The following is a 10,810-nucleotide window of genomic DNA, read 5'->3' as shown; positions in this document are numbered from 1 at the left end:
ATTTGTATAACTATGCTACTAAGTGTATAATACATTCTACATGAAAGAAGTTCTCCTTAATATTTTCATGTGAATCAAATATGTGAAAATTAAAAATTTATTTTCTAAAAATTATAATACATATGGTAGATCGATTCTTAGTGTTTTGAGAAACCTCCATACTGTTGTCCATAGTGGCTGTACCAATTTGCAGTCCCACCAGCAGTGTATGAGGGTTCCTTTTTCTCCCCATCCACATGTGTTGCTACTTGTCCTATTGTTAATAGCCATTCTAACAGGTGTTATGGTATCTCATTGTGGTTTTGGTTTGCATTTCCCTAATTGCTAGTGAAGTTGAGCATTGTTTCATATGTGTGTTGGCCATTTGTATGTCTTCTTGAGAGAAATATCTGTTCCATAGACTAGTGGTTATCAGAGGGAATTGAGGAAGGGGGTAGTAGATAGGGGTAAAAGGGATCAAATATGTGGTGACAGAAAACTAACTAAGGGCGGTGAACACACAATGTACTATATATATGACTTACTGTTGAATTGTACTATTGAAACTTACTGGATTTCGTTAATCAATGTCACTCCCCCCTAAAAATAAATAAATTTTAAAAAACTAAAAATAACAAAAAATTTCATTACAATTAAAAAAATGAAATTATAATACATATAAAACAGCTATATCATGTAAATATGAATGATTACATGACATCACAGTTCACTTGTGACCATGTGATTAATTCTATATACATTCCACCTTAGGTAATATAGAAGGTAATATAGAAGAACCTTTATGACATAATAGAGTCTTTTCTTTGATTTCTGAAAGATGCTACCTTTACACCTTCCTGTACATAAAGGAGAGATGTCCTCTGAAACCTCTGACACTGTCTCTCAAAACACTATTTCCCTATAATAAATAATTGTACACACCTAAGTGAATTTCACTTTATAAAGTATGTAGAATGCTTTACTTATTTGTCCTACTAGTAACATATTAATCTAAAACACATATAACCAGAATATAGCTCATTTTTTGGCTTATCTCTTCATGCACAGGGATTTTTAACTGTGAATTTATGGGCTCTCAGGGGTTTAGATGTCTTTGGAAAATCTGGGTATCTCTTAGAATTTTATGAATAATTTTTAGCATATGTGTGTACGTGCCTATGTCTGTCAAAAATTATCATAGTAATCAGATTTTCAGAGAAGTCCATGATACAAAACGTTGAGAACCAACCACTATTGAAGGCTTTACTTCCACCTCTTAAAGACAGTAGTTGTTCTTTTAAGCAGAACGTACTTTGTGCTAATATAAACCTAACTGAAAAAAATGTTACTTCACTAATAAAGAAGTGAAGCACAAAAAGAATGAAGTAGTTCTCTTACCTGCTGCTCCCGTTTTCACCTCCATCACTATTTTACTTTTTGCTGTGATGGTCAATATTTATTAAAAAGTATCTGAAGTCAAAGAGGTTGAGTAACTTACCCAGGGTTAAGTAGTGAGTAGTTGTGGAATCAAGATTTGAACAATTGTCAATTTGACTTTTAAGCCTATGCTCTCAATCAATACAATATGCATCTTCACAGTAGGTTCTCCTGGCTAGTGATGTAAGTATTGGATCAGCCAGTGTAGACGTAGCACTATAGCAGCTATTAGTTGAACATTCTTTCTCCTACAAAGTGTATATAAGTCTCAAACCTGAAACTTGAATGGAAATTGTGACTGTAAAACCATTGTTTCAAATCAGAACACAAAAGGCCTTAATCTTACTTAAAGTATTATTTTACTCTCTACTTGAAAATTTGTCTCAAGAAAGTAAAAGGGCTGAAAAAAGGAAATTCTGTGATTTTTTGAAATATGATTACTGATGAATCACTATTTTTAGGTAAGTATGGATGAAATTGAAAAGATTAACAAAGATTGATATAGATAAGAGGTTATAGATGATTGTGTAATTTTCTCTATTTTTAGAGTACATACCACAGAAGAAAAAAATAGTGCAAATAAATATGGAAACTCCAGTAATTTAAGAACCCAAAAAAGTGAGGACAGAATGAAAATACTAGAAATATAGTGAAGACTTACTTTATTTTTAGTGCTTATAATCATTAGTCACAAAGTAGTCCCTCCATATTTTCACTCCTAGGTAGCAGATGACAACTGTTCCTTTCTTTTAGTGGCGAAAACCTCTTCTTTGCCTTGCAAAAAATACTGAAGTCCTTGAACATCTGCTAACTTAGCAGCAGTTTGATTTTCAGAATTTTTTTTTTATTTCTTAAAAATAAAGGGCATTGTTTAATGTTTTTGATAGAGAAACTGAATTTTTTTTCACGTGTTTCGCTTACCTAAATGCTTTCCTAACCATTAAAAAAATTACTAGATGGTCAGAAAAATGTAAATACTGACTGGATATGTGGAAATATTAAGGAATCGCTAATAATTTTTTGTAGTTTGGTCCTGTTAATAAGAGAGTCCCTGTCTTTTAGCTATCCATACTGAAGTGTTTATTGATGAAATGATAAAATGTCAGAGGTTTGCTCCAAAGAAATCTGGTAGGGGCTGTAGACAAAGCAAAACTAACCATATTTTGATAATTTTTGAAGCTATATGATGGAACCATTTATACTACTTTCTCTATATTTGCATACATGTAATAATTTTTTAAAGAAATTTTGCAAATCACAAGTCTTATTTAAAAAATGACATTTTTGAAAAGAATAACATTTGTGGCAAACATTTTATATAATGTTTAATGAATTGTTTCCTAAGGTGATTTGAATTGTATTGCTGGAGCAACTTCCCAAAATGGTGCTTTTATTTGGGATGTTAAAAAGGGCAAAATGGTACAGCGATTTAATGAGGTAAGATGTATTTATTACTAGCTGAATAACCTAATATCTTCTACTGCTTCATATTTTTAAATGCTTTTCTCTCCTAATTTAATAGTCAATCACAAGACGGTATTATGTTCTCTCAATTATAAAAAAATCCAGGAGGCCAGTCACATGCTAAAATGAATCCTGAAAAATGTAGATGAATCTAAGATATAAAGATCCACCTAAAGTTGCATTGGAGATTCAAAGGAATATTGAGTCATCCTCCACAAAATTATCTAGGCAAATATTAAGTAGTTACAAGAAAACTAAACTCAGAACAAGTCCCAAATTACAGTCCTTATTCTGTTACTAATTAGCTCTTGAAAGGACACTCGCTTTATTGCCTTGAACCTGATTCTTCACCTATAAGATGGTGATGTTGCATTCTATAATTTCTTAGATTTCCTTCCAGTTCTCCAATTCTGTTATTCCAGGACAAGCCCTAAAACCTCCCCTCTTCCTATTTGTAATGTCACAGATTGTACTTTTATATCTGCTTGGAGTCAAATTGTCATGTATAGTTTATCGAGCTACATTAATATTTGGAAAATACATATTATCTCATTACAGTATGTTAGATATGAGTTGAGGGAATTATGACAGGATCTCAGATTGTCTTTCAACTGTCTTGAAATTTTATTCATATCAAATGACTATTGTTAAAGTTTATTAAATATGTAACATGAAAATTGTTTATGTATTTAAGGCTTTAAAATCATTTATACAAAAGACTTATTCCTCTGAGGATCAAGAAGCCATGATCTTCTGGAGGTTACTGAAGTAATGTGGCAGGTGCAGAGTATTAGGGAAACTACCAACCACCAATAAGCAATTTTGCTCTTGGAGGAGGACAAAGAACTGCATGGTTACTTCTTCTCCTTTCTCTACATAATAATACCTGTTCAGTTCAGCAATGCCTTCAACCTGTGCTCTGTCCTCCCCTTCACCAGAACAACACTTATCCCATAACAAATAATGATATGAGAAGAAATGAACCTGAAAAAGAAACTTCGGACTTAATTAGGTGTCAGATCTGTTGATCTCTTCTTATGGCAACTTGGCCACTTGTGACTAAAAATATCTGCCTGATTCCAGCAGCCTAGCATCTTAGCATCAAGAACATCTCTTATGAGCATTCATGTCTTTGCAGCTTTCAATAGGATAGTTAAGACCAATGTCAAAATTGCTTAAATCAAGAAGAATAAATGTGGAAATAATCAATAATGCCAGCTTCAATTAACTAAGTTACATATGCCTCAGAAAAGGAAATGCAGGATATAAGAGGGCCATAAGTGAGCTCTACATGGGGATAAACAAAGCAGGCGGAAGGTCTCCACTCCTCCTACTGATTGAGTATAGAGACTACCTCCATTTTTGTATCCATCTTTATAAACCTACCTACCTTGACCCCCAAAGAGGTAAAAACAGCAAATTAGAGACTTTAGTAAAACAACCTTAAAACTCAGGATAAAATGTTACTTTAGTCTCCCCTTAACAGCAGCCACAATTTAAGATTGAAATCTTTTCAATAAAATTTGGAAATGGATTGATTGCAATCTTTATACACCCATGACCCAGTTGTTGAATGACATTCCTATGTATAATATATTCCTTGTGGTTTAAAAAATTATCATCATAGCAGCTATGACTATGTTCCTTTACCTACTCCCAGTCCAAGAATGCGGAGGAACAGATAAATATAGAGTGATTTGATATAAGAATAATCTTAAATCTGTTCTCTTTTGTTTTTATAAAAATAAAATTTGAAATTGAGAAAAGCAATAACAATTACTTTAAATATATTTCTTACACTATAGTTGTAATTGTACTGGGTAGGGTAGCAGATAACTATCTTCACCTCCAAACTGGTGTTTACAGAAAAGGCATTAAGCTGAGCTTAATTCTACAGATGGCCCAACAAATAGATTCTGGTTCTTTACCAGGGTCCACAAAAAAGAACTAGAAGACATACAATTTATGTTTTGAAACAATGATTTTGTTTAAGTGTGGCTACTTTTCACATTCTTAAAGTATGTATTCAGCTTTCTATTATTGGCAGTAATGCCTCTGTTAGCATCACTTAGGGCAAGTTCCTAATAGAAAAATAATACCCAGAAGAAGTAAATAAATAAGAAAAAAAAGGGGTGAATTATTTCTTATTGATAGGTATTTTGCATTTTTTGAAGCATGGAAAAAATGGAATATTCTGCATTGCCTGGAGTCATAAAGATTCCAAAAGAATAGCAACCTGCAGTGGTGATGGTTTCTGGTAAGTACTGCATATGGAATTATACTGTTTACAAAAGATACATTCGATAATACCAATTGTATCCTAATAGCACATACATTAAAATTTTTGATGGGGTCACTTTATATAGCTCTGCCAACTCTCATAAATATTTATAAGCCCATATAGGTACATTATATATTGCTGTGATATATCAGTAATAAATAATAATGCAATAATGTTCAATAAATAACTAAACCAGTAATTGCTTTCTAAATGAAAATGCTACCTGAATTATAACTGAAAGACTGTGAATTGCTTCAAAGAGTCTAAATGATTCTCATCATATTTTTGAGGGTGTGGTACTTCAGTTTCACAAGTGATTCAAAAGATATCAAGTGCTCTAGAAACTTCTTCACAGTTTTGTAGATGCTATTATTTATAAAAGAATAAAAAGCCTTTGCAAAGAGGAATAAGGTAATTCATGTGGGAAATGCCTTTTTTTAGAAACTAACTTCTCTGACTCTGTTTCAGAAATATGTGCTTTTTAAAATTCTGTTAAGTCCTAGGAAAAAGTAGCTTTCTAAAAAATATATGTGAAAGAATTGGCTTTGGGCTGAAAAAAAGTTTTTAGTCAGATGATGTTACCCTGTAGCTATAGGTATTGTCATCTTTGACAGGTGATTCACTCACACATGGTTGTTAAGAATATAGTCATTTGTCTTGTCTTACGATACCCAGCCCAATTTTCTTATCCTCACTTTTTAATTTCAATGGAAAAAAAATACTATGGAAACCAAAATTCTTGACCAGAAAATTAAAATTTTCACAAATAACAATTTTAGTGATTTTTCTCCCTTGAAAAGAACTATTTGCTAATCGATACATGCCAAACTAAAAAAGATATACCTACGTGTTTTTTGATTAGGTGATACGTAATTTACCATGTACTCTCAGGGCTCGACTTATTGGATAAATACTGCAGTCAATGACTAAAGTCTTGTAAGCATAGGTCATCACCACCCCTTAGTAACCTCAAAAGTTTGGTGGACCTAATGATGGTTTACAGAGCCTTTTCTAAAAACTTTTAAAACCCTGTAACACGTTAATTTATATACATATTATTTTTTTTCTTTCTAAAGGAATCAATAGCCCTTGCATTATGGAAATAATATAGTGGGGTATTAGAGCTTCATTAAAATATATAGTATCCTTTTAGAGAGAAGGGGTCCTCTGAATTTCTAGTTATATCACTTAGAATATACTACAAAAATGTTACAACTTATACACCTTGGACTTGCCATAATAATAGTTCATGTAACCGGCATTATAAATGAGTTGTTTTAAATATAAATTTTGAATTGGGAAATTTTGAAGCTGAACACCTAATATATATGTTAGTTATATCATTATATTTTTCCTCAATCAAAAATATTCTATAAGAAATAGTTTCTAAATCAAAATTTATCACTTTTAAATTGATTTAAATGGATTACCATACTTAGTACTATGTTATGTAAATACACTTGCTTATGATTGGTTATATCATTTACACAGTGCTTTTGAATGTTCCCTGGGCTTTCCAGATGAGGTCTCTATTCTAAAATACTTATATTTGAATTGTACAATTCTGTCTTTGTTCCCTTGAATTAACTATTTAGAATGTTTTTTTCCCTATTAACTTATTACATTTAATTTCAGTATTATTCGAACAATCGATGGTAAAGTGCTACACAAGTACAAACATCCTGCTGCTGTATTTGGTTGTGATTGGAGCCAAAACAATAAGTAAGTATCTTTCCTAAATAAATAATAATCACATTTCAGAGATTTTTAAGGAATCATAAAGTATGATTCCCATATGTAATACTCATTACTCTTTTTAGGTGATATTCCCCTTGCCTAGCCTTGTAATTATTTTTTCTAGCTGGCCATTTTTATTTTATGAGGTTTTTACATGATGTAGAAATATCAGTTTCCTGCTTCAAGACAACCTCTGATGCTTTAGGATAAAGCATATGGCTAAGTAATGAAAAATGGAAATCAGTCCAATCGATGAGTGGCTTCTATCAGAGAAGTATGGCACTTTCTCTAACCCTTTTAGGAATCTATGCAGTGGTCTCATTCTGCCACGACTTTCCATTGCCCCTGATATAAGGCTAGGGCTTCAGCACTGAATGATTCCCAATGTGTGAAACTTACGTGGATGGTTTTGAAAGGTCAGCCTTGCTTAAGAGCCTAGTATTTATCAGGTAAAAATCAGCGTAGATTTAAAAACTAGTCCATGTCAAACTTCCATTAAAATTGACCTTTTAAGTCACTGTACTTCTAAAAATTGTGTGCTTCAAACTTCTCTTTGACAGGATATAAGTTATATTTAAAAACCAACATTCTTTAGATATTGTGTAAACAATGTGAATTATCTTATGGTTTCCATATTATAGGTGGAAAAATATATATATTAAAATATTAAAACCTTATACTTGTGTTCTGAGTCAAATCGCGTATACGAAATGATGGATCTATGTATTTCTTCCAGTAAATATAGAATAATTCATAACACACTGTTAGAGGTTATATGCAAAATGAGCTCTTGACCAGCTTCTCCCCCAGTATTATACCTTATCATCTCTCGATTTCCATTTCCAGTCAGCCATCAATTCTTGTCACATCCTCCATCTAAATAGTCTTCTTTTTTCCAACCATCCCTCCTGTAACTAAACCAATAATATTTGTTTGTTTTTGGACTTCTGCAAAAGCCTTCTAAATCAACTCCAGAGTTCACACTCTGTCACTACTTCCTTTCTCCCTGCCTTCTCTGTGTGCAATCAGAATGAGCATTTAAAAATGCAGATCTGAGCACACCATCCTACTGCTTAAATCCTTCAATAGGTTTCCACTGATCATAGGATAAAATGCAAAATCTTAGGAAGCCATACAAGGAAATCCCTACATAATCTGGTTCCTGTGTACTTTACTAATCTCATTTCAAGCTGTTCCCCTATTCTTTGCAGCCAGCCACACTTTCAGTTTCTTGAACTAGCCAGCTCATTTTCACCCCAAAGCTTTCCCTTATGCTGACCCCTTTATCTGATTCCTCTCCCTCCCACACTGCACAGCCATCTGAGTTGGATATAGATAATTTCTACCTATCTGAGCTCTCGGCTCAAAACCACTTTCATAGAAAAGCATTCTCTGACCCCATATTAGGTAAACTTTCTCTATAATATGCCTTCGGTGCACTTAACATAATAAAATTGTGAAATTGACTGTCTCATCCTTTAAAATGTAAGCTACATGAGATTAGCAACTGTGATATATTTTTGTAGTGATATATTCTAGCCAAACATTGTGTTCAATATACAAATCACCTTGTATCTGATTAATGGAACAATTCCATATTCTTATTTCTTGGTTTCATAGGATTCATAAGCATTTGGCTAGTTGAAATAAAAACTAGTTATTAATGCAATATGCTTTGTTGGTTAAGAAGGCATTTAAAAAAAAACAAAACAGTCCTTTATACTTAACTATTATGCTTACTACCAAACCTACCTAATAAATTTCATTTTTATTTTTAAAAATCTTTTTAAAATGTTCTAATTGCTATATTTATATTCCACTTAACATCTTAGGAAATAAGTGAAAAATACCCTGAACTTATAAAAATTGATTAATAAGATATCTCTGAATATATAATTTAGATGTTCATATACACATTCTTTGAATGTTTATTATTTTATTTCTAAGGTTTTATACTTAGGTATCTGCATATATGTGTGTATACACACACATACACACACACACTATACAAATAAATATATTTCCCATGTATGGAAACCATTTTATTTACCAGTGGACCTTGGGCAGGTGTAACCTGCACATTTACAGATTGGCATGCCAACTTGAAAACGATTTCTTCAAGTAAGATTAAATAAATACATTTAATAACCCACATGACAAAAATCAACCATTTGAAGTTTGAGGAAGGTGTTCTGTGACAGTGGGTCCAATATATGTAACTATTGTTTATCGAACATATAAACAGTCCTCTTTACCTTTAAAGGATGGGTACTGGATATGTGATTGATAACATTCTTCAGGGAGACGGTTGGTACATGATTTCTACAGGTCTGCCAAGGACTCATAATTTCTTTGGGAATAGTATTCCAAGTATGACCATCAGAGTAAGCTTAGCTTACTCTTACTCTTTTGAGAATAATGAGATACGATCATTTAAAGATTAGATCTATATATTATATTTCTAGAGGATCCTTAAATCAAAAAAATTAAAGCATCTCAAGTTCAGAAAGCAGCCAAAGAGAATTGGCAAACGAGCACTGTGACTCACTGTCAGATGAGACAACCCTGATCTGTGGGGAGCCTCCCAGCACCCTTCCAAAAAGAAACATTATTTGTCCCCAGACCACAAAAAATTTGATCAGTGGTCAGGACGTGTAGTAATTAATTTCCTTATCAGCAAGTAAGCAAATCTCACTCACCATTGGAAACCCTTCTTAAGACACAATCGTTGTAAAATATAAAGTTCTGAGAAATAGAAATAGTCAAGAAGTTATAAATCTGGACAATTTGAGAAAGAACTTATAAAAATATAAATACCATTATCTCTGATCTAACACAAATAAAATAAAAAGCCAACTGATTAAAAGGGAACATTGGCAGAGAAACTCTTTCCATACTAGGGCAGTTTCTGCAAATGATATTTTTATTTATCTAAGTTCTTTGTCTAACTTCATGAAGGAAGCAAAAAAATTCTAGCTTTAGAAATTAGAACTATGTACATTTTAAAATGATCAGTAACAAATAATATCAAATTTTTTATATTTTAATGTGCCATTGACGATTCTTCAGAGACATGATAGCCACTGGCTGTGAAGACAAAAATGTTCGTGTCTATTATGTGGCCACCAGCTCTGATCAGCCATTGAAAGTATTTAGTGGGCATACAGCCAAAGTGTTCCATGTTAGATGGTCTCCTCTCAGGGAAGGGATTCTCTGCAGTGGCTCTGATGACAGGTATGTGTTTTTGAACTCTAATTTTCTAGTTCTTTAAATCATAAGCTTTTCTACAAATGTATTTATTTATGCGTCCAACTTACATGTGGAAATATTTTAAATATGTACTTAAAATATAAGCAGTTAACGAATATCTACTTGTATTCAAGAAAAAGTAAATTAAATTTTGCCATCACAGATTTCTGTTTCCTTACTTTGCTTACTCTGGATGCCCACTTCTATCTTATTAGCAATAAAGTTAACAGAAACAAAAATTATAAAAGGTTATATCGGGAAAGGGAAGATCTGAAACAAGTAAATCACTGTAAAATATAGAGAATTTACTTTTAATAATGGTCACATTTTAATGGGAAAACGGCTATACTCTTTTTTCTTTAAGAAGGGGCTAAAAGATGTTCATATATTTTAGTATGAAGAGAAGATATTTTAGAAATTAGAGTGATTTAACATTTTTTTCAGTTTTTATGGAAATTTCTGAAATCTTGTCTATATTTTATATTTAAACATGATAGATATGCATAATAAATTTGGTCACTATTTGAGTATAAGATAAATTTAGGTATAAGAAATCTTATTTTACGCAAATAAAAGTTGTAGCAGATAGTAACCACAGATTTAATATTGAAAATTAAGAATTTTTATCTTGAAATTTTGGCATAAAATCAAATTTAGTAATAA

General features: G+C 32.1%; 1 protein-coding gene across 1 annotated transcript in view; it reads left to right on the top strand.

Annotated features, from left to right (window-relative positions):
• Positions 1–10,810, top strand: part of WDR17 (WD repeat domain 17) — a 93,097-nt gene that overhangs the window by 56,957 nt on the left and 25,330 nt on the right. The window contains exons 10-13 of the mRNA XM_023519981.1: positions 2,762–2,853; positions 5,055–5,137; positions 6,797–6,883; positions 9,968–10,132. Of these exons, the coding sequence (XP_023375749.1) occupies positions 2,762–2,853; positions 5,055–5,137; positions 6,797–6,883; positions 9,968–10,132 (427 nt within the window). The remainder of the gene's footprint in view (positions 1–2,761; positions 2,854–5,054; positions 5,138–6,796; positions 6,884–9,967; positions 10,133–10,810) is intronic.

Source organism: Pteropus vampyrus, unplaced genomic scaffold (assembly GCF_000151845.1).
Source record: "Pteropus vampyrus isolate Shadow unplaced genomic scaffold, Pvam_2.0 Scaffold8, whole genome shotgun sequence".
Lineage (NCBI taxonomy): Eukaryota > Metazoa > Chordata > Mammalia > Chiroptera > Pteropodidae > Pteropus > Pteropus vampyrus.
This window is presented reverse-complemented; position numbering and strand designations above follow the sequence as displayed.